Raw genomic sequence first — 25,686 nt, 5'->3', positions numbered from 1 at the left:
GGCAGCGATAGTGACATTTACGACGACCCCTGTTTCCTGGAACGCGAGAATCAAAAGCGCACTTATCAGAATTTACCCCCTATAACCTTAATGGAATTTAAAATATGATATTGTTATTATGTAAAACTTTTGGTAAAAGAAAATAGAGTCTGACTGTATCTTACCGCTACAACCGCGAAACATGTATAATGACATGAGAACCTACAAATCATCTATTGACTGGAATGCACAGACCAGTGTTAGTTTCGACAAATATGTTGTTTAACTTTCATGTTTCTTTGGTGCCTCGGTTACATTTGTACAACTACCATAACTTCATACTGTTATTTGTGAATGTTTCTAATCTCTCAATCAACTATAATCGCTCAAATAAACTAATCTTCGCGCCTTTTTGCTTACTTATTCTCTTTCCTATTATTTTTTCTTTCTTTCAGTACTTTTGCCGTCTTCTTTATTGTATTTCCTTTATACCGTGTAGCAACACTGATTACAAGGAACTGAACAACAAAATTCAAAGAATGAAGGTATAAGGTACACATTTTGTAAATATACATTTTATTAAAAAAATTGAGTCAAACGGGTACAAAAAGACGGGACGAACAAGTCGCGCTCCTGGTGGTAAGCGACACGCCTGTCCCTAACAGTTGCAGTGTCACTCAGAGCTTTAAATCGGAAAGATCTAGGTCACAACAATTATACTGCATGTCAAGTCCCCAAACCCGCATTAGGCAAACGTGACGGACTGTGACCTAAACCTTTTTTTTAGTAACAGTAGTTAGCTCCTAGTGAAAGAGTTCGTTCAGGCAAGTACTGCCATCTTACCTATTTCTACTGCCAAGCAGTAATGCCAGCATTACTGTGTTCCGGTTTTGAAGGGTAAGGGTGCTGGTGAAATTCCACCCACATGGGACTTATGAACTTATGTCTCAGGGTGACGGACGCAGTGGTAGTGCCCCTCAGATCTTTTCAACTTAAAGCTCTGAGTGCCACTGTAACCGTTATTGACAGGCGTGTAGCTTACCATCAGGCGCACGACTTGTTCGTCCCGTCGGTTATTGTAATAAAAAAATACCTTCTTAGAGGAGACCCGTGCCTAAAAGTAAGATGTACAATCTGTTTGGTAATTTTGTTTGTGATTATAAGGTTTTGTTAGACGTCTACAGGCTATCCTTTAAGTATCGAGAACTCAAGGAGGAGGAATGACCCGGGTATTAATTGTCCCAATAATATCTTCTCTCGCATTTAACATTTATAATTCAAGTTCATCACTTTTGCGGTACATGCCGCCACGGGGATTCGAACCTCTTGATTGAAAAGCAACCGTTCTCCCACTGAGGTACCACGGAGATGCACACCAGAAATAATATTTGGAATAAAAAGACACGTTAATTTTTATTTATTTTTTACTTTAATTATTACGGAAAAATTTGTTACAATAATCAAAGAAACATTATTAACAACTTAAAAATAATTATATAATATTAAATACCTTTGAAGCATCTCTTTTCACAATAATGCAAACATTATGTCAATATTCCTGACCATCCATCCCCAAACAAGTCGTATTCAAGGTTATGTACAAAGATACCAACGTCCTATGCATCCAGTTAGCCAGATGAAGATGAACTTATTTACCGTGTATAAAAAAACAATGACAAATGCTAACGACAAAGACTAGATTATCCAATAGGTAGGTACCGGAGAACGATGTGTAGGCGAATCCATTAATTAGTGACTTACAGAAGGTTGATTGGATTTAAGGCGATTAACACACTGGACCGCGCCCCGCGATGGAGCGCAAAGCTGCGTTTTTTAACGTTGTACCGATAGAAAACACCGCCGTCGAACACACAGACAACGCTTCTTCGCGCGAGACCATTTGACCAACCATTCTTGTCAAAGAAGGATCTCAGTTACATGTACAATCACTACGGCGATCAACTACGAAGCGAGTACTTTACAAGGCTGCAAAGTTGTTGTTTGACGCGAGTGCTTATATTGAAACCAGAGCAAGCGACGGAAGCTAAGATTCTTCATCAAAAATAGCATTCTGAGCGTAACACGAGACACAAAACAACTTCGCTGCCGAGCGAAACGCACAACTTTGTACCTAACTATAGCGAGGAAAACGGTAGATGATTGAAACACAGTTGAACTGGAACCAATCAGTTTAGTTCTTCGACGAATTATAATAATTTAATAAACAAAATAGGTGTCGTTGTCAATTTAATGTCAATAATAACAAGAATGAAATATAACAAAGGATTTATATTTCACAGATAATGTACGACAAATCGCGTAGTTGAACGTATCATTATGTTTTATTTCATCTAAAGAAAAAGTTAGATGCACCACAGTTCATCCAAACGCTTTTGCGCGCCGATTTCTAATGAGAAAGAAAGCGTGTCCGAGCTAGTGAGATGAAAAATAAATTTACCAAATTTTATTCACTTTACCCCTATTACCCTTTAATAATCCCAATATTGTTCATCCTTTTTAGGTACGGTGGGATATAATAAACTGGAAGTAAGGACCTGGTGTTAGTGACATATATTTATGAATTGATACAGAGCAAGGAGTACAATCCAGGTGTACTGAGGCAAGTAAACTTGCCAAGTACACGGGGCGGATGCGGCAGCCGTCGCTGCTGATGATACCGCGCGCGTGTACTCAGCTGCTGGCCCGAGCACCGTTTACGCGTACCCTCGGTACTCTCAATCGAGTAGCTCATACAATTGATATTTTATTGCACTCTGAGTGAATTCAAAAGGGTTGCCTTATATATAACATGTTCTGTTTCTTAAGCTACTTTATATAACGAGTCATCCGAAGAACAGAGTCCGACATGATTATGTAGCGAAAAGAGACTAAGTGCGTTACGTTAATAATTTCGTTATTTAAACTATGGCTATAGTACACTATGTAAAGATGTTTTAAGAGTTTGTATGACTTATTTCGTTTCGGGAATATAAAATCGAACAACGGTCGACCTGACCACCGCGAAGAAGAACGAATGAAATGTACTACTGATGCCCTGAGAACAATTAGTCTTCCACATAGATCTTTGTTCTACGGATGAGTCGATAAATGCGTTCTCTAACGAATTAGGTTTTTACGTGTAAAGTAGAAAATATAATAAAATAGACTATGCTGATTCCTGCTGTTTGGATGCCACTAAAGAGCTGCTAAATAAGGTTGAACGGTTGCAAAATCTGGGTAGAAGGTTCATTTTTGGCCCTCGTAAATATAACCTAATCTTACAGTACTATTCTACATAACCCTGCCGTCTTCAGCAAATTCAAGGTCCCAATTATAAAGACTGGTTCCCAATTTGATAACTGAAGGAAGCGAGAACAAAACCCGCACACGTGTACTACAGGAATTAGACGTATTTTTGGTGTTCACAAGAACCCCGTGTAAATCTTTCGCGTGAAGTAAATTAATTAGGAAGGGTATCAAAGGGGTTACGCAGCGGCGTGCGGGCAGCGGCTCATTAGCTACCGACAAAAAAGATGGCGTCGTGCGTCAAGATAGGAATATGGGAATTAAAGTCTCTCGCCTAACGCAGTTGGTTTCCCCTTTTGGACGTAAGTGCCGCTAAGCCAGCTCTTTGTTGTAATTCGGCGATAACAGAATAATGGTGGTTAATAAAGGATTCCGGCAGCCTAAACTGCCTGCGGAAACCGTCGAAATATTTTTCACGTAATATAAAGATTGATTTACGAAAAACTTTAAAAATAAATATAAAAATAATCGTCACAACTTGTTTAGGTGCTGTAGAATCTTAGATATCCATAGTAAAATAAACATATACATAATTTGTCATGAAATAGATAAAATTGCCATGTTAAAACAAACGACAAGAATTGGTAAACTGCGTAATCTAAATTACCTACCAAGGTATGTTTTTCCTCCATACAGTAACAACTATGGAAAGCTTGTCTGGAGATACATGTTACCATCACTGCTTAATAAACTTATACGTAAACCAAAAAATTGTAAAACAATTCTTAAGTCAATTCATTTATCAAATTGTGAAAGTTAATCGTTAAGTGTAAGTAGCGTAAATTATTAGATACGTGTAAGTATTAGATTTCGATTATTTTGTTAGACGCCTGATAGAATGTGATGGCAGTGATACGTTTATTCGCTGTTTTGTGTTTCTTCTTGTAAACTTTTTAATTGTGAATAAAACAAAAAAAAAAGCGAAATGTTGGCTTTAATGTAAATGAATGTGAAAGTATTATTGTGTATGAAATATAATATTTTCTAAAAACCCATTTGATTTTGTCGCAAATCCACTTTGACTTATGAGCCAGCTTTTCAAAATAAGGAGATAATATTGTAGTAGAACATTCACCTACCCGCGATGACGTTCCCCTGAATGAGGAGAATTCACTAGGCATTTCTTACATTTAACCAATGTCCTCAACTAATTAATTAAGGATAAGAAGCTCTACCTGCTATACGCACCTAATATACACTATGGGCACCAAGAAAAGCAGTGACATTTTTGTGTGGAGTACTATTTAAGTTTCATTAACGGTTTTTTTTAACACGTAATAGTGGACAATTATCCAATTATTAAACTTTTTTTCATTTTACGAAACGTTTTAATGTTAGTTTTTTTACCAAGAAGAGATGATAAGATAGAATATAATATAAGAAGACAAATTTATATAGCCCCATTATTTTGAAAACTTTGTGAGTTTGGTGTATTGTCAATTTGGTACAAAACATAGAGACCAGAAGTAAATGAAAATCAAAGAACTATCAAATTACCAAAGAACCACTTGACTCGACTGACCTAGTTAAAGACGAGCAGTGGCGCACAAAGCTGAAGGGCTCACTGCCTGACCTGGCTAGTAGGGTGCTCAACGTGTACAGCTCTATTATGATCAAGACACTGACTTTCTGTATTGGCTCGGATCTTTTGATTTGGAATCTATCTTTATCATTGATGCCTGACAAAATTATACTGGAAACAAGATATATTATTGAAGCCTTTTTCATGTATTTAAGGTAATAATAATATAATATATTAAAAAAACTTGACATAAGAACGTTCGAATTTATGCCATGTAATTTTTTAATTGAAGAGACCAGGGAAAGAATGATCAAAGTCACTTAAAACACGTTTTGAGTTAACACTGCTACCCAGTGTGGTAACCGTTGAAAACCTAATAAGGTTCAATGTCCTGAAAAATCATCTTTTGTTTTTAGTCATAAAAATAAATGGCAGAAAAGTTAAAAATGTTTTTTAGTTACATGCGCTACATACATTTACGTCAGCATTGACTTTATTTCAGGTAGCATGTGTGGTTGTTTTTTTCACCAATATTTAAAAGTCCTCCATATTAAAAATTATTTTTTCTGTGACTTCTCCTCAAGTGACTTTGATCATTCTTTCCCTGTATTCTTCAATTGTAAACATAAATATCAAAAACTCAAGTTGAAATAGAAAATGCTCTATTATCGGCTTAAAAATCTTCAACTCAGAAGTTTCAACTCTTTCAACACTTCCAAGTGCATTGAAAATTAGAAATATGAAAGACAATTTAAACAGAAATTATTATTTACGGCTTTTGGGTGATATGTCATTAAGTAATAAGCTATTGTGTTATGTATTTAAGTTTTATGGACGGTTTAATAGCATACCTACAGCGATTGACAGACAGACAGTTGACAAAGGCCATTTTGATTTTATACTTACTTTTCATACATTCCATGTCACTCTCGGGGTAAATATGAATCTCAGGATATCTCTTTTACAATCATAGATACACACAAAAATCGTAATCCTGTCTCTGATGCCACGCAGTCAGCTAATACGTAATTTGCTTTATTGCTTTCGACGTAATCGATGATGTGTAATCATTACACATAAGAATCTTAAAACAATTTAATCGCAGGATATTTTCTAGAATTTTCTGAAATACTCACAAGTTTACTACATCCTCTATTAGTAATAGAATTTATTGTACATACGGCAGTAGTAATAATCTCTTACGATACTGCTTGTCTATAGGTGCCTTTTGCGGCCGGATAATAGGTTCGTTCCGGGGGCTGACCATAAAAAATAAAGAGGTCAGTATTCATTACGGCTTCCGGCGAGATCGGATGGGGGCTAAGAGAAGACGGGAATGAATACTCGTGATATTCGATCAGCAGAATTGAATTGAAGTGCCAGAAAACCACACCAATTACCTTTTATTTTATTATAATTTCAAACGATGAAATTCGTTGTACTATGAGTACAATGAATTTCCTTGTTTGACCCTACCTCTATAACTAATAAATTGACTCTGGGGCAGTACACACAAGGATCAATTTAGAAAAGAATCCGGGACTGCAGGAATCATCGAACCACTTAGGTCATCATAGGGTTCGTCAATGTTAAATTAAATTCCTTAGTCTGATCGTTAGGATTTAAAATACATGACAACAGTTGCTTCCCTCTATTAATCTGGTCATAATAAAAAATTAAAGATCTTTGTGAAAGATTATTTTTAATGCTCATAGTCGAGTGTTTGATTTCAATCTCGACTAAGACATATTGTATCGATATTGTCGAAGATGGAATATGGTACACTAGTACATAGATATTGCTGCCTGCCACAAGGTGCCTTTATACTGTAGTCTTGAAAAGGCAAATGTTGTATTTATCTGGCAACAAAACCGCCAACAGAGAATTCCATTCTTTAGTTGTCCGCATTAAGACGAATGAAGCAAAAAACACTTTGGACGCTACACACAGGAGCGGAGAGTAGCAATTTGGACATTCTCCATAATATATATTAATAAAAGAGGCAGATCTTGCCCAAGTCATTTCAAGTTCTCGCATTTGAAAATTGGCGTACAGTCGCCATCGCTACCACTGGATTGTATTCTACCGAACATCCACAATCAGTTTGCTTACGCCTCTATAACGTATTGTAAGTCGAGGTTGTAGGAATTCTTTTTGTCTTCTGTTTTCGGTATCGAATAGACATTTGTTTCTGAAAGCCACCAGTACACACAGGCTCAAAATACCATGGGCATCGGCAATTATCTTGTGGGCATAGCCCAATTGATTTCTTGTCGTAGTCGTGTTTCGGCCACCAGTGCCGAACACTGTTTGGACAGTAGCTGGACAGTCACAGAATACTTACCTCGCACATTCCTGAATAGGCTGCCTTAATGGGTGGGTAACCAGCCTTTCCTCTGCTTTTCATTACTAGTACAATTCAGTCCTTATTTCTTTGAGTAAGACGTCATTGTCTCCACAAACTGGCTGATAGATAGCTATGTATAGCTATGTATAGCTATACAATCACCTAACCTACGATATTGGAAAAAGATTAAACCTAAAACCCTGTTAGATTTCCTGCTACACACACAACTATATAAAAAAGCAAATAAAAAGGAATAAATCGAATATAATCGGTGTATTTAACAGTAACCATGTTCATGTTGAATATGATTCTCGCCTAGGATAAAAGGAACCTCGCGTATCTTTTACATTATTGAAATATAAACATAAGTAATTATTCGGAAAACTGTTTAATATGCCAATAAAAGAGTGACTAGTGTAACAAACATCGTTAGCGCTGTATTAACTTCTAGCCAGACGATTGTTACACGTTTTTTTTATTGTCTCCATTTATTACGTTTGTAATGTATTGCGTTTGCACAGCTGAGTTTACGTGATGTACAGGACGGTAAATTTTATAAAAAAAGATCAATAACACTAATATCTTTTAGGATTTCGTGAGATTTCTAAATGTTATTAATGTTGGGCGCTTTTTTCGTTTGCACATCTGTGTCGAGTGTTGCTCACGTTCTCAGTTAGGCGTGACCTATCGTCGGTGAAATGAAATGAAGCATTACTGCAGGGGCCTGGGTGTAATCAGCTGTCGGTTACTGGGCCGCATATCCGGGGGAAGAAGGAGGGGAAAGCGACATAAAGATATTCTATCTTGACGTGTGCTACGTGACCAATCACTGACGGGTCACAATCCAAGCACCAATATTTATTGCCTTAACTTGTGTGAACTTTTACTAACGGGAGACGTGCCTTTTTTGTAATGGTATGCTCCATAAAGATACCTGGTTTGCACCCCGTCCATTAGAATCCCCTGACTTATACTCATATAATCTTACCATTTGCAGTTAGCAAAAGTTAATAAATTGCCTATAACAAACTCGTCAACTCTAATTTCTATATAAACGAGCTTATCTGTTAATACTTACTTATTATATACCTTAGGGTATTTATTTATGTTTACAGCTTTTTATTTATCTACGTCGTTAAATTATAGTTGCAGGGGTACTATTAGAGTCTATAATAGGTCTCTTATTCAATGTGTCGTAGCAAATTCACCTCTTAGTCCTTCATCGTATCTAAATCCACGTAGCCAGTCGGTACACACTCGTAGACGAGTCCAACGTTCCCATTGTAAAGCAAATACAAAAGCAATGACCAATTTGAGCAATGTTTGCCGTTTTTGTCTCATTTAGAATAGATATTTATACTTGATTTCATGTTTATGTATTGTTAATAATTTGAATCCAAACTAACACTTACTTTTGGAGGAATTTGAAGATTAAAACATGTACATCAAATAACGTATTTTATTTATAAATGATAATAGAAAAAAAATATATTAACAATAAGGAATAGTACATTATGATACAAGTGTGCTAAGTTGGTCATTACACACGAGGCGTTATTACTAACTATATATATATATATAGATAAGAAAGCCGAGAGTGTAATGATCAAAGCACACGTGTTTCATACGACGTTTTTCAACACATTTGCGAGGAAAATGAAACAAACTTGAGTAAAATGGAAATGAAAAATAGCTTTATTTGGCATTAATTATACAGATACACTGAATACTATATTAAGCTCACGTTAATGTAAATAATATTATTCTATTCTATACTATATCTATCAATAGCAATTAATTAAGAGTCTCCAAAGCCTATCAAAGTCATTGTATCTTGATTTTATCAAAAATGTAGTTATTTAAATTTAATTATTAAAACAATTGTTAAATGTACAATTTTCAAAATGGTAACGTGCAGTTTTGTTAGGCATTTGAACCGTCTGTGTGATATTATTTGTTACTATTTCATTATTGTCTTCTTGCGTAAAAGTCGGTGATACGGGTTCATTGTGTACAAATATGGATGAAAGTGGTGATGGTTCATTTAAAGACTCCGAAATAGACAACCTAGGTAACAAATAACTTGTATCACGGGAGGTGGATGGCTGCGGTTCAGGACACATCTTCTTAACCTGGGGCTCCAGATTTATAGCGTGGGTTATTTGAGTACATATGTTGGACTTATTTCGAACTGAATCTTCAACATAAGACTCAGCAACTGTGCTAGATCGCCAGCCACCATGACGCTTTAAAGTAAGCAAATCAGCTCCCGAGTCAGCTAGCAATGTAGCTGATGTTCTTCGGAAACTATGCCCAGTGTATAAATCCGGGTCGGGTAGATTTAAAAACTTGGCAATTTCTTTAGGCATTGCACCAAATTTATTAATGCCTGTTGGCTGAGCCACGCATCTACCCTTCTGGTAGTTTTGAAAAAACCGATCGGATTTTGCCTTATCTGTCCTAAGCGCTTCGTACTTTTTTACTATGTCGTAAAATGGACCGTGAATGGCAAACGATCTCGGTACCTTATTTTTAGTGTTGTTAATTTTAATCAAAAGCATTTGGCCATGAGTTTCTACGTCTTTTGCCGTTACTTCGCTTAGTTCTTGGCGTCTACACGCGCCAGTGACACCAAATATCATTGCAACCTGTAAAGAAATTAAAAATATAGGTATTTTCGCAAATATAATACAAGAAAAATGAAAACATAAAAAAATTAAGGTTTAATACGATCAACTGACCTTTGTTGCTAAATACTGATAATCGGGGGCTTCTTTTAAAAACTTTTCGACGTCAGTTGGCGAAAGTACCTTCGATTTTCTTGCAACATACCCATCAGAGCGTCTCTTTAAAAATGCCGTCAGATTTGAATAGTTTTTTATGTCTATGTTATTCTTGTTCTTTACTGTGGTCTTTAACATAGAATAAATGCACCAGAGCGAGCTGGGCTTAAACCTATTCGCCAGTTCATTAAAATAGGCAAGAAAAACATTTTCTGAAAACGAAGACGCTTTTTTGTTGGTTTTCCATTGTATAAAAGTTTCATATGCAGCCATGTATTTTTCTCTGGATTTCGAAGGTAATAAACTGTCACTTGCGTTTTGTGCCTCTGTGAGGATTTCGGGCGGTGTTAAATCCATCAAAATGTTTTCTTCCGTGCTTGAGCAGGACATTTTAAACACCTAGGTAATTATCTAACACACAGCGTATATAAATGTTTCGAACGTATCAATGGAAATTGGCGCGCAGAGTTATTTTTTCTGCGCCTGGCGCCGCGGCGCGGATATGCGCGCGCAGGCGCTTCGGCAATAATGAGACTTAGGTGAAATTCCTAAACAGCCAATGCGAAATAATATAAATATGTCCTTATTTCACTCAAATTCGTGTAAAATATTATCCAAAATAAGTAATTTTATTCAATTAAAGTTTTATAGGTGTATATTGTGTATGTTTTTCTATATTTATCACATCAAATAAGAAATATAAATTTATTAATAAAAATATTATTTGTAAGGTAAGACTACACAACCGTATTAAACAGAAATAAAAAAAAAACTGTGACCCTGTTTGTTTGGGATTACTGTCATTGTAATTTGAATCTTATAATATGTAGGTTAGAGCTGTTTTTTTAATAGACCAAGTTAATTTCAAAGACATAACCCGGATAATTTAAGAATGCATAGTTTTAATGCATAGGCCTTGTTGTGAGATACATCTTAATCCGGTTAAGCCTATACTTATTACACACACGTTTTGTAATATAATTACAAACGCGTGTTCAATAGCTAGGTTTATGAGCCTAAAAGCGATACAATAAGAAGCCCGTTACGAGCAAATGTGTTGAAAATAATTTTGTTTCTTTCTTGGTGTAGATTTCATCAAAAACAAAAATATATTTTACGATAGCAACCCAACAAAAAGTAAATGTACAAACGTTTGTTTGACAACCTCGGCAACCTAGCAGTTTACATTGTGGGCGCTGGATGCGGAGGTCCCGGGATCGATTCCCGGTGTGACCAATTTGGGAAATGAACTTTTCTAAATTGGTGCTAGGTATTCTGGGAAGTGCCTCAGAGTGAATTCCGTTGCTCTGGTACTCAAACACAGGGAATTCCCAAATTTGAAACCAGGCAATTGGTATAGTTGTCTGGTACATAAAAAAAAATTCCAGTAAACACTAATGCCGTAATAAATGCCCGAAAAGAATTTCGACAGAATCGAACCAGCCTATGACAGCACGAAGCTGATCGTTCGCACTCTAACAAAACGCTATCCAGCTAGCTAAATTATTTTATGTCCCAAATCTAGAATTACTGTTTACGCAAACAATGCTGCAGTAGCTAACAAAAAATCAGAATCTACATTTTTTTGGTATCCCTTGAAGAATATTTCAGTAAATATATTATAAATGTATAATGCATTTTATTAGAACGTAAATGCAAAAGTGTTTTTTTTTATATTTTAATTGAAAAATAGCCGTCTACAGAGTATAACGAATGACCTGCAACTCTGCAGGTTTTGTTCAAATGTTATTCCACAAACTTTTAAAAAAGTTTAAAATTATTATTATAAATGTTATATAATATATTATTATAATATCGTCCTCATAGAATTTAAAGTCATATAATAATTATTCTATTTGAAATCTGTTTACGAATAAATACTAGAATCTAAAATTAAGTGTAAAGTGCTAATCTATGAAGCAAAGTTTAACGTACACAAAAACAAACATAATTAAACAAAATTGAAAGAGATAAGAACGTGACGGTGTGTAAGATTTTAATACAAGGTATGAATGTTGATCATTTGAATGAGTTTGTGCATCTGAGTAGTGTGTTTACAAAAGATCGAAAGTTTGATGAGGACATTGAAAGAAGGGCACGGAAGGGAAACGCAGTGAATGGAGATGCTCATACACAATGCTTTGCTAGTTCCTACACTGACGTTTGGTAGTGAGAGTTGGGTATGGCAGAAGAAGCATGAAAGTAGAATAAATGCAGTGGAGATGAGATCTTTGAGGAAAATTTTTGGAATAAAGCTAAGTGATAGAGTGAAGAATGTGGTTTGAAAGAGGATGTAGTGACTAGAATAAAGAAAGGCATGTTGAGGTGTTTTGATGTAAGAAGAATTTTACCAAACAGATTTATGATGCGAATGTGGATGAAAGGATTTTAAGAGGACGCCCTTGAAGGACTTACATTGATCTGGTCAATGTAAGTCTCAAAAAGCCTAGGATCCGAAGTGACAAGAATAAAAGAGTTGTACGAAAAGTGTAGTTGATGTATGTGAGGCCCGAGAGTTGTGTCAGGATAGAGCAAAATGGTGTTCCGTGGTCTCTGTCTACTCCTCCTGTGGGACTAGGGCGTGAGCTTATGTATGTATGTATGTATGATAATAAAAATAAACTTCCCAATCGATCATCTCAAAAAACAAACTAAAAACCATTTCTGTCAACTTTTCATTTCACTTTATTTAAATTCACAATATAAATCAGCAACAGGGTTCGTCACATAAAAACAACAATGCAATTCGCCAGACTTAGTTATTTTTATTTAATTATAAGAATGAAAAAGGGCCGCTCTGAATCGTACCTGGTTCACCATCAAATTAGAATATTTATGTTACCGAACACGGGGATTAAATCTTTAAGTTTAAGCTGTCTATATTTTAGTGATAGTTTTATTGGAGTTAGTCGAGACGCGTCATACATATCTTTGTAATGGGGAGTGTTTTGAGGTGCTTTTCGAACAGGTGCCGCCGTCTCGTTCCTACCATCGCACCTCCCCCAAAAGAGTAGAGTCCATCCCCTCATCTTAGATGCCTTTTTTTTCTTTTTTTTTACGGGGGGGAAATCTTTATGGATACCCCTGAGCCCAGGGAGACTCAGGGGTTATGTGGGGACTCTCCCTCCAGACTAGAGGGCCTACCCCACTAAAACCCCCCCGGGTTTCCCTCTCGCCGGTTGAATCGGCGCCGTGGGATCAGTGAACATTCACCACGACGCCGCCCGGCCGCCCTAGCTTACGCCAGGGCTCCCGCGCCAACGGAGGGGCGAGTCGGTTGTCCTCCGAAAGACGAGTGAGGCCGTGCAATGCAGGCTCCGGAGTCCCTGTCCAGAGCCCGCTGGTCTCACTAGGGGATCAGGCGAGCAGCGAACTGCCTTCGCCTTCTCCCCGTACGTCTGCGCCGGAGCGGGTGCGCGTCTGCCGCGTCCTCGCGCACCCGCTCCGCATAACCTCTGCGCAAAAGGAGGCCACCGCTTCCCAGGACTCCTCGCTATCGAGCATGGCGGCAACCACGCTCGGCAGCGAGAGGTCCTGCCCTACAGTCCCCGTCAGAGTGCGGCGCTGCTCATCCCACCGGCTGCACACCTCTAGGGTGTGCTGCGCGGTGTCATCCGCAGCGCCGCACTCGTGGCACGACGGGGACGGTTCCCTCCTCGCCACCTTGTGCAGGTAGTGACCGAAGCAGCCGTGCCCGGTCAGCACCTGCACAAGGTGGTACGACAGTGGCCCGTGGAACCGGTTTACCCACTCTACGAGGACAGGGCGGATCGCCTCTATGGTACGAGCGCCATAGGGGGGATCCGCCAAACCCTCTTTCCACCGGTCCTGCATGCGCTGCGCCGCGAGGCGGCGCTCCCGCTCCACCTCTTGGGGAGCTGGTCGCTCGCCTCGGTCCCTCATTCCCCGCCGGTAGGTGCGGACCTCCGCCAGGACCTCGGCTTCGAGGTCCCAGTCATCTTAGATGCCTGGCATTGTAAGACCACGCGGGCATCTCGTTCGTTCCTTCCTCGAGCTTGCAAGATGTGGAATGATCTTCCCCCTGAAGTATTTGCTTTGCGCTATGACAAAGGGTTCTTCAAAACACGTGTTTACAGGGCTCTCAAAGGCTGGAAACGCAAAGGCAGCTCATCTGATGTTGCAAATGTCCATGGGCGACGATGACCACCTATTCTTTAAATAAAAAAAATATAACTCCTGTCATAAAATATACCGTGTGTTATGTGAACACTAGCTAGTTCTTAGTAAGGCTGGTCTGCATCAACGCCTCGACGCCATAGAGTCCAGATATGAGGTTGCATTTCCTGCCCGATAACAATATATCGACAATTAGTATTAAGATAGAATTAAGACAGTAATAACATGTACTAAAATTGTGATTTATGATAAACTTTTCTTATATTGAAAATTATATTATTTTTATCTCCGAAAGAGCTTAACTCGTGTCTCACCAAAAGGGTCTGGAAAACAGCTAAAACTGAGTCTCTTTACGATTTAATCTATATAATACAGGTAAGTAAAAACAATGTTATTTAAGGCTAAACTATTATTATTATCATTAATGCATAAAATAACTAAATCTAATAGTATTAACGTGCTAATTCACTCCTCGTGTGATTAGAACGTGTCTGTTGCGAGGTACCGAAAGTATTGGTAATAAAGAAACCGGTTGTATTTTACCTGAGAGCCCGCTCGGCGTCAAGCCGGTCGGTCTATTGTTTTCGCGAGTGTTGAATACAATGGGATTTATCTCTAATGGCTAATGAGTTAGACTGCAGTGATAGTAGACTTTACGTGAATAGTAATAACGATTTGTCGTCTGCGGTAGAAACGATGCTAGAAGAACTTGATAATTTAGAGGACAATACACAAATTGATATAGGAGACATGGACTTACAAAATACACAAGTAGGTAAAAGACGAAGAGAACATAATGAAGAAGAAGAGTGGACCACGGTAACCAGAAATGCAAAAAAAAAGAACAGAGATACACAAAACCCCTCCATTATCCTACCCATACAGGTTTCGGTCGTAACAAAGGACAAATTACCTAAACAATTTGCTCTTGCGAAACTTCTTAAAGTCAATGATATTACCGATATATATAAAGTGAAATACGCAAACCCATATAAGTTGTTAATCACATTTGAAACTGAAAGTAGCGCAGAGAAATTCATGATCTGCCAAACATTCACCGAGTTGGGTTGGAGGAGACAAAAGACTTGGGAGGTCGCCCTGTCATACGGAGTTATACGTGACATCGATCCCGATTTGTCGGAAGAAGATCTCTTAAAAGACATATCTTGCGATGTTGAGGTTATAACCGCTAAACGGCTAAATCGTAGGACTGAAGAGGGGTGGATTTCCAGTGAAACGGTCCGCATTGGATTTAGCGGACCTTCTGTACCACCGTATGTATATTTATTTGACTTAAGGGTTCGAGTCGAAACGTACAGGTTTCCGGTTACGCAATGTTCCAGATGTTGGAGATTTGGTCATGTGATCAAAATGTGTCCATCAAATAAAATAATATGCCCAAAATGTGGTCAACATCACGCGAATTGTGAAACTACGTCTTTCAAGTGCGTAAATTGTTCAGGGAAGCACATGGCTTTATCTAAACAATGCCCAATATTTAAAAAAGAAAGACATATTAGAGAGCTAATGGCTGTTCACAATTGCTCTTATCTAAAAGCTGTATCCATGTACGTACCCTCGGGCCCATTGCTTCAATCGAACAAAAGGAGAATCGAAACTCAAAGTCCTGCCAAGAACTCCACTCAGGATGAACCTGAATCAACTTTAATAGCCACAGCATCCTATGCAGAAGTAGTAAAGACAAAGTTCTTGAATAGTGAAATACCTCGAAATACGTCGAACCTGCAGAACAAACGAAAAAAAAAGAATGTTCCCTTATATTTAACACCTAATGTTATAGCGCAAATAGATATGACAACCAGTGATGGTTCCTCTTCCGCATTTGAGGAGGAACCGGTAATCAGACAAGAAAAATAACGCGCTCTTAATGAAGAAAGGAAAAAGAACAAAGAATCCGTTAGCTCATTACTGGAAAGACTGAAAGAAATAATATCAAAGAAGAAAGATGAATTAATTATGCAGCTCAAAAACATTGTTAAATCAGTTGTAGACTGGGTGGTTTCTTTTGTGACGAACTCGATGCCTAATATTACGACAATCAAAAATTTATTTAGTGCAGTGAATGGATAGGTCTGTTAGGAAAAAAATTAGGTTAAATATTGTACAGTGGAATGCTCGCAGTCTGAGACCTAAGCTAAAATCATTCGAGCAGTTATTGATCCAGGAAATGGTACACATTGCAGCGGTAAGTGAAACCTGGCTCGAACCAGATACCTTTTTAAAAGTAAGGGACTATAACATCTTTAGGCTAGACAGAGAAGTTTCTTATGGAGGCGTTGCTATTTTAACCCATAAATCAGTTCAGGCCCAGCGCGTTCCGATTCGGATTCCCAATAGAGGTTTAGAGGTTGTTCACATTAGGATATTTAACTGTGAACACATAGAAAATGTTTTTATAGTATATTGTTCGCCTGGTACGATAACTAGTGATAGTGATTGGCTATGGCTATTTTCAAATGAACAGAGCAAGTCTATCATAGTCGGAGACTTTAACGCACATCACACGAGCTGGTCGTATAAAACAGATATTAAAGGGACTCAGATTTTTGACGCATTATTATTGAGCAGCTACGTTACGTTAAACGATGGTACACCCACACGCTTTCAATTCGTTGATGGTAACTTACGAGAGTCATCACCAGACATTACCATGGTCACGTCAGATATAGCGGTGAGACTTAATTGGATAGTTACCAATGAATCACTGGGTAGCGATCATCTCGTTATAAAAATTTCAACAACTTTTACTTGTAATTTACATTTTAGTAAAAGACGTAATTTCAAATATGCTGATTGGAAATCGTACCAGTCATATTTGAAAGAGCTATTTACAGATTTAAGTTTCCCTGAAAATCCTCAAGGGGCTTATAATAAATTTATAGAGCAGTTATACAAGGCTGCAGACAGACACATACCTTGTATTAAAATTTGCCTTAATCCGGATTCTAAATTTCGCCCTAGACCTTACTGGAACCCCGCACTGTCTAAAACAATTGCGCTTCGTAGATTGGCTTTAGCCAATTTGAGGCGAAATCCCACTCCTCAAAATTGGGATATACTCAAGGAGAGGATTCACGACTCCGCAAAACTCTTGAAAAAAACCCAAAGCAAAGCATGGCACACATTCTGTGATTCGATTGATACTATAACGTCCTCGAGTGACATGTGGCGTAGAATGAAGTGGCTTAAGGGATATAGGACACACAGGCCGCTTGTGGACGAAAGTACATCAAATAAATTGCTACGAAATCTTGCCCCTGACTATGCATCCCCTCACAAACCTAATTTTTATTCGGATAACCCATTATTGGAATACCCAATTACAGTACAAGAGCTAGAGAAAAGCATTAAATCCAAAGATACATCCCCTGGCTGTGACGAAATCTCCTTTTCTATGATCAAAAATCTTCCTGAAATAGCCAAGACGATTTTAGTAAATATGTATAATAAGTTCCTTTTATTAGGTTTTGTACCGACACAATGGCGCGATATCAATTTAATTCTCATACCAAAACCCGGAAGAGATGGCCATGACTTATCAGCTCTTCGACCAATTTCACTTATATCATGTCTCTGTAAGATTTTTCACTCTATTATTCAAAAAAGGTTAGAATGGTACTTAGAAAAAAGAGGTGTATTCTCTGATGATACTTTGGGATTTAGGAAATCTAGGTCATGCTTAGATAATTTGAGTCGTCTGGTAACTAGAATCCAAACAGGTTTTTGTAATAACAGGGTTACTGTAGGTTGTTTTATTGACATCGATAGCGCTTATAATAACGTTGATGTGAGTGGTATGCTGTCTATCCTGGATCGGTTGGGTGTTGGCTCTAGGATGTGTACGTACCTTTGGGAATTTCTTAAAGAAAGACATTTAAGGACACAAGCGGGTAGAGTTGAAGTTGTACGTAACACGGGTCGGGGTTTAGCTCAGGGAGATCCTATATCCCCCTTACTCTTTAATGTGGCGACAATAGACATAGTCCAAGAAATAGGTGACAACCATGTATATATTTCTCAGTATGCAGATGATTTTGTTATTTATTCTACCGAAGAGAATATTGCGGCCGCGGTGAATCATATACAGAGACCCCTAAATAATCTTGCAAGTTTATTATCCCGTCTAGGACTACAGCTGTCAACGTCAAAAAGTCAAGTTTGTGTTTTTAAGAAGGGAACATTTCAACAAGATTTTAGTGTTCGAATCAATGGCGCGCCTTTAGAAGTAGTTCAAAATGTCAAATATTTGGGTCTGTGGTTAGATCGATCACTTCGATGGTCTAAACACATAAACGAGACTCTGGAAAAAGTATCTAAGTTCCTAAATATTTTAAAGGTTTTAGCTGGTCCGAGTTGGGGGGTTCATCCAAGACATTTGAGAAGGCTATATATCTCAATTGTGAGAAGCCGCATGGATTATGGCTTCTTGTTTGGTGATAGTTGCCAGTCCCATCTTTACAAACTTGATAAAGTACAAAATCAGGCTATGCGTATTATAGGCGGATATATAAAAAGTACCCCTATCCATGTGATGGAAGCAGACCTGTGCTTACAACCACTACATATACGTAGATGTTATTTAGCGGGCAAATTTTGGATGAAATGTAAATCAATCAAAAGTAGCAGTATTCTCATCGATTTAGTAGAAGAGTTATCAATTAACATCAATTCATGGAATAGGAAAAATAAACCGATTCTATCCACTGTTCACGAACGATTTAAAGATACAGCAGTTTACTGTTCTCAAAATTTAGAAATGTTCACGAGATCTATGTGGGTTAGTTATATTGATTTATCCGCAAGCATTATTATCAATATAGATACGTTAGAAAAAGCAAAAAGGCAATACGAAGCATTTAAGGAATATATGTTGTAGGAACTTAAATGAACATTATTCGGCATTTTATCAAATATATACCGATGGATCCAAGGACAAAGATGGGATTGGCGCAGCCTTTTATGATCCTGATGCCAAGACGAATGTGCTATTTCGAATAGACACTAACGTATCCATAATGTATGCTGAGCTTGTAGCGATCTCCGAGGCCTTATCTTATATAGACTCTGTAGATTATGACAGATTCGTAATTTTGACTGACTCTAAAAGCTCACTTCAACACATAGCTCGGTCAACTTCGACCATTCGAGGCACCCCGATAGCTTATACAATCATAGACCAGATCTTAGAATTACAACGTAACTCTAAAACAGTTAGACTTCAGTGGATACCCTCACACGTTGGCATTATTGGTAACGAGAAGGTAGATTCACTTGCTAAGCGAGCTTATTGTACTGGCGATACGATATCTGTTTTGCCCTATTATACAGATTGTTTGTATAAAATTAAAACTTATTGCCACCAGCTGTGGAAAGAATACTTTGATGAGAGATCCAAAGAAAAAGGTATCTGGTTCAAAACAATTCAACCTGAGCCACTGGAAGTTCCATGGATTGATAACTGTCTGATGAATAGACTTGGCGTTGTGACGGCTCTGAGGTTGCGCTCTGGGCACATTCCTTCAAAGAAGTTTACCTTTTTGATGGGCATTACACCAACTCCTTATTGTAGCAATTGCGGCGTCGTTGAAGACATTTACCACGTTTTGATGGAATATGTTCGGACCGAGAGACTCAGGAGACAGTTGGGCAGTATAGTTAACATACGGCAGACTGGGTGGTGTAACAGTATACTGGCCGTTCCGTCGTCGAATGAAGCCAAAATACTGTACAAAATATATTTAGATAGTCTTAATCTAGGTTAGATGTATAAATTAAGTAGCATTACGGAGCGACATTACTATTAAAATACACAGTAAAGCTCCTTAAATTCAGATTAAAAAAAAAAAAATAGTAATAACAATCATATAATTGTAACTTTCGACGAAACCCTACTTAATGCATTATCATTTCACTTTCAAACAAACGCCTCATTGCTGAATACAAAACGATTTGTATAGAAAACAAAATGCGCCTAGTGCAGTGAATTCCATGCAATTACATGCCTAAATGCTTACAATGCAACCATAGGCACTCAGCTAGTGTAATAACCTTGTGTCAGCTAGTGTGGCCTTTGGTTGACTTAGCTAGCATAATCACCACCTAAATTCCTTATAGAAACTTAGCACTCCCCAACTGAATCAAAAGCATTCCACGTAATTATTCAACTTCCTATTTCATTTATTAGAAATGAGCCCACTCATTTATATATCATTAATATTCAAAATAGTCATTGGATTGCTTTCCATTTTAACGAATTTTTGTATAATATAACATTGCACACCAAAATCAACCTTCAAATGAACCTTCTGAAATGGAACACTTATCGCCATCTACCGCTCTCAAAGCACATGTTTTTAAATACCACTACCAAAGAGGAATAAGTTAGTAACACTCCGAAATAGCAGATGGCGCTTTATATATAAATATCGTAAACAGGAAAAATACAAGGTGAATTATCTTTCTATTTTTATTTCCAAAGCGTGCACATTTGCGCTGGCAATATTTTACGATAGAATATTTTTTGACATTGGTTTCCACACAAACGATACGAGTTCATAGGTTTTCGCGATAGCAGCTATCGTGTTTCGGGCTCTTTACAGGTATTATCAAGGTCGACTGTCTGCCGCTAATTTGTTAAAAAAAAAAAAATTTCATTTGCAATGTTTAATAGTGTTATTTTAAAAAATATTTCATTTTAAAGTCTTCTTCTAAAATCCTATGTGTTACAAAATCTTCAAAAGCATTTAAAAATAAAACCCACACAACAAAAACAAAACGATACGTTGAAGGAAATCAAAGTGAATAGGTAAATCAAAGAATGAGCAAGTAGGGGAGCAGAATTTATTTTGATTAGGTTAGCAACATAACTACAAAGAACAAATTGTAAAATTATGATAGTAAAATGCTTACAAAATTGACCAAAGTATGAAAGGAATATAATAGTTTAACTTTATCCATATTTCACGAGAGTGACAGGATATTCCTGGTCTTAAGGTGATTTTCCACCGGCGAGGCGAGACGAGACGAGGAGAGACGAGAATTGAAATCTCGCCGGCCTATTTCCACCAAAAATTGCCATTAATAGCTAGCGCAAGTAAAACAATAATCTAACAATAATTTATATTGGTTACGTTGCGTTTACAACATAAAAACAAAGTGTAAAATGATGACAGTAAAATTATTATACAATTTACCTATAACTTAAAGAAAAATACTTTCAAAATATCCAAATTTCACGAGACTAAGTGGAATGACCTTGGTGCTTCATTCCAAACGGACTTTGCGGGCTTATGTATTATTACAGGTAACATTATGTTTCTATTTATCCTACTGTTGGATACCCTCACTGGGCGTACATTATACCGCATTTCTCTCGATAAGGCGATTATCACACTACACCGCGCCTCGCGACGGAGCGCGAGACGCGGAATCACGCGCGCGGTGGCGGAGACGTAGATCTACGTCAACGCGCGGTAGCAGCGGTCTAGCGGCCCCGCATTACTTAAAGTACACGCTTCGCAGTTGATAGCCGTAGTGATTGTATATGTTTGTATATGAGATCCTTCTTTGACAAGAACGGTTAACAATACAGAACTCGTTCAGGATACCGCAGTTATACTGTCTATTTGGTTTTTGTTTACTCAAATAAAAAGACACCGACATCCCTTTTTACGAACCAGATCGATAAATGGGTAATTTCATTACAAAGCGCGTTGACGCAGATCTGCGTCTCCACAACCGCGCGCGTGATTCCGCGTCCCGCTCACCGTCGTGGGGCGCGGTGCAGTGTGTTAAACGACTAAGAGATGCCGATTTGCCGGTAACCTTGTCGTTGTCGTCGTTTGTTGTAGCATGACAGCTCACATTCATTGGTGTATGTTTGATCATCGGTGCCGCACAACGGTTGAGCAACATGCAGACAATTGGAGAATTCTGTCAAGCACTCTCCATTGTAGTGTAGACCAATTTGATGGGGTGGAATAAACTAATTTCAAAACAAATACCATTCATTTAATATAATTTTTATTTGGACCAATTTCACTTCCTACAATTTAACTTCATATAATTCATGTTTGACATAACATTCACATTTTACAAAAAAAAATCACGTAAAGCTCATATTATTTAACCATCTTTTCATGTATTGTCAATTTAGATAATTTTTACGTAATATAATGTCAATTGTTTGTTCATTTCTGAATTCAGCTGAATTTTCATTTCGGCAAAATTATTATTGTTGGACACTGAATACTTCGGTGGCATAAAAGAAACGTATTTTACATTGGTCAAATCTTGGTTGCGGTTCCCATTCTAGGGGTTAGGTTAGAACATGAAAAAGCAGCACGAGCTGAGCGATCGTGTCGCGGCAGCGGCCGGCGAGCACCAGAAAGGAATTTGTTTGCGTTTCTGAACATGTTTTATGGCCGAATTATAATTCATATAATATTCGTTTTAGGGATATTGTTTTTCGGAAATAATCCTATTTCTAGATGAAATGAAATTTAGATAAAATGACGTTATGTTAACTGGGGTTTATAACTTAATAAGATCGTTATTAAATATGAGTGTTAGTGAAAGTGATCGTTACAAAAAATGAAAATGAAAATATAGAATCTAAGTTTATATTAAACGTTCGTTATATGAAGTGATATATTATTATATTAAATGAGTTTATATAGGAAGTAAAATTAAGCGTTATGTGAATAATATTTAATATGATATATTACTATTATACTACACTATTATATTATACTACTATTATATTTTAATTTAATTGTATTGTATTTGTTTCCTTTTTTGGTGTACAATAAAGAATTTTTGTATTGTATTGTATTGTATTACACACCCCAATTTGATGGTCGGATTGCCATTACTCTCGTTTTCTTTACTAAAGATATAATTATAGCAATTACATTCCGATGTACTATTTGAATAAGAGGCTGTAAATTTACAAACCCTATTAGAACTCCTGCAACATAATAATTTCAAAGATGTACAAATATTAACAAACGCGTAAAAACGTCTTATGTGTATTTACACACCCACGTTCACCACGTTCACAAACACGTTCATATTGAATATGGCTCTAGCCTGAGTAGTAGTGCCCCACCCTGACCGTTATATACTGCTATAACAGATTGTTCGCGAAACCGAACAAATTAAAGAACGGCTGGTAATACCTAAACAACAAGTAAACATCGTTTTCGCTGTATTATTTACCTTTTTTGTTTCTTTTATTTCTTGTCTTCATAATACTCCGTTTGTAAGTTAACATGTTGCGCAGGTGAGCAGTCACTTACAAAAATTTATTTAAAAAAAACAATAGCATTATCGTATCAAGTAATGTCAAGAGCTTTTTCATTTTGTGCAACTGGATCGAGTGTCGCTACGTTCTAAGTTAGACGAAACTAGCCATCAATAAAATAAATTAAAATAATGCTGTAGGTGTCTGTGTGTTATAAGTTGCTGAACTTGCGAGCCGCGGATAATTTGTTGGAGAATAAGGGAAAGAAAGAGGAGAGGCATAACGATTTCAATGTTGTGCAATTACTGATCAATTACTAACGGTACCATAGAAATCTAAATTTTGTTTTCTGTGGACGGGTCACAATTTAAGCGCCAATAGGAAATACTTGAATTAGTTTTGTTTTCTTTGTAGTTTCACAAATAAGAAACCATAAGCTCGCATCATCAAGAGCAGTACATTATTTAAGTGAGTCGCCGACGAGAATGTCAAAATAGATCATGGTTCCTATTCTGATGACAAATTTTTACTATCAGTAAAAAGACTAGATGTGTCATTGGCTATACTAGGTTTGTCACTGACTAGATTAGGTCTGTCACTGACTAGACTAGGCGTGTCAATTACTAGACTATGTGTGTGTTAATGAGTGGCCATATAATGTCAGTACAACTGAGCCTAGATGTCGCAAAAACATCTGTCTATCACAGTTTTGATACCCAATGTTGCGCCGTTTCATAAAAATATATGTGGAACCTTGTTTAGAATGTGTTTGTAATAAAGATAGCTATACTAAGCACAAGTCGGGTCATTTCGGGTTTCTATTAAAAAGATAAATATTCCTTTCCTCTCTCACCTCTCGGCTTTCTTCTAGAATTTGATTTGCCTTTTCGAATTATTTCTGATTGAGGTACCTCCAAAGGTTTTGTAACCTCCACAGAATAACACGCACCCTAAACGGAGTAGCGTGTCCTAGAACAGACGATTAAGCTGAACGTTTACCCAAACTATTTTAGTTTGCTTAACTAAATACAGTATTATGTAATAACGAACGCGACTGGGACACGCACCTTGATAAAATACAATGGGGTTAAGTAATAATTTGTTATAATTATTAATACAAAGATTGAATACTAAGAAAAATTTATTTTATCTGGCTGGATTCGAACTAACAATCTGTGCCAGAAATATTAGTACGGTAGTAAAATATCGTGACTTTGAACAAACTTAACAATAAAGTAATACTTGTTAACGCTACAACTCAAAAACCTGCGGTGGAAGCCCTATTCAGATTGAAACTTCATGACAGCGACAACAAGCTTGAAGTATAGACAGCGTCTTGCACGGTGCGCTAGGAGACGTCAATCCGGCCGGATCGAAGGAATTTTCTGAAATGTATCTTTGTATTAATAATCATAACAAACTAGTAGAGTAAATGTCACAAAAAAAATTTAATATCATCGTGGTGAAACATTCTGACTGATCCTGAAGCACTTGTGTTATGGAAATCGGAAACAACGACGGCGCCACAGACATCCAGATCCGAGACAATATAGAAAAGTTAGTTTTTTCTGCATTGACCCGTCCGGGAATGGCGACACCATGAAAACTGGTGTGCAAGCCACACGACCACGGAGTTCGTCAAATACAATTGGAGCTCGTCGGGTATGTGAGCATAAGTAAATAGCAAGCACAGTTAAAAAAAACTGAATTACCTATATAAAGTACACTACATATACTTATATGAATTGTTTTCCTCGAGTTTTTTTGTGTTAATTTAAAAAATACATGTTTTCAATTATTTTTTGTGGTGGTGGACGTTGAAATTTTTTATCTTGCCTAAGTGGGCCAAAGACTTTGGGAACCTATGCTTTATAGCGTGCTTGAGGCAAAACCGTATGGGGTAACATCGGGTGGTATACCCGGTTTTGTACAACTTAAATCGTATATCTATCTATCGAGATCACAGGAATCAATTTTTACGACAAAAATATCAGTAAACATTTGTCAATATTTGTGGGTGCTCGGGTTATTTCCTCCGTCAGTCCATCACTGCTGGATTATGACTTCGTGCAAGTACACCTTCAAAGGTTTTTCTCCATTGTCAATGAACATTATTATAATTAATATATAAAATAATTATTTCAAAAATAATACAAAGCCATTTTAAACAATATTTAATTAACCCAGAAACGTTTCCAGAGTGAATTAATTTCAAACATGCTAATAACTTTTTCAATGATTCGCTTTAATTAAATACGTTCGGAAACTCATTGGTAGAAAATACAAATTGGTGTAGCATTACTCTGAGAAAGAAAAGTTATATTTAGGTCTATATCTGAGACCGAAG

The 25,686-nt window shown here is 37.3% G+C and overlaps 2 protein-coding genes across 2 annotated transcripts in view; one reads left to right on the top strand and one right to left on the bottom strand.

Annotated features, from left to right (window-relative positions):
* The window catches only part of LOC113235316, a 91,736-nt gene extending 81,665 nt beyond the window's left edge, over positions 1–10,071 (bottom strand). Inside the window, exons 1-2 of the mRNA XM_026470977.1 lie at positions 9,896–10,071; positions 9,238–9,802 (exon numbers count right to left, since the gene is read on the bottom strand). Of these exons, the coding sequence (XP_026326762.1) occupies positions 9,238–9,796 (559 nt within the window). The 5' untranslated portion in view covers positions 9,797–9,802; positions 9,896–10,071. The remainder of the gene's footprint in view (positions 1–9,237; positions 9,803–9,895) is intronic.
* Positions 10,072–14,692: 4,621 nt separating this feature from the next.
* LOC113235315 lies at positions 14,693–15,952 on the top strand. Its single transcript, XM_026470976.1, has one exon. The coding sequence runs from the start codon at positions 14,693–14,695 to the stop codon at positions 15,950–15,952; it is 1,260 nt and encodes a 419-aa protein (XP_026326761.1).
* The last annotated feature ends 9,734 nt before the right edge of the window (positions 15,953–25,686 follow it).

The sequence above is a fragment of the Hyposmocoma kahamanoa genome, unplaced genomic scaffold, assembly GCF_003589595.1.
Source record: "Hyposmocoma kahamanoa isolate Upper Pololo Valley unplaced genomic scaffold, ASM358959v1 87, whole genome shotgun sequence".
Classification (NCBI taxonomy): domain Eukaryota; kingdom Metazoa; phylum Arthropoda; class Insecta; order Lepidoptera; family Cosmopterigidae; genus Hyposmocoma; species Hyposmocoma kahamanoa.
The sequence above is the reverse complement of the archived record's forward strand: the minus strand, read 5'-3'. Positions and strand labels throughout refer to the sequence as shown.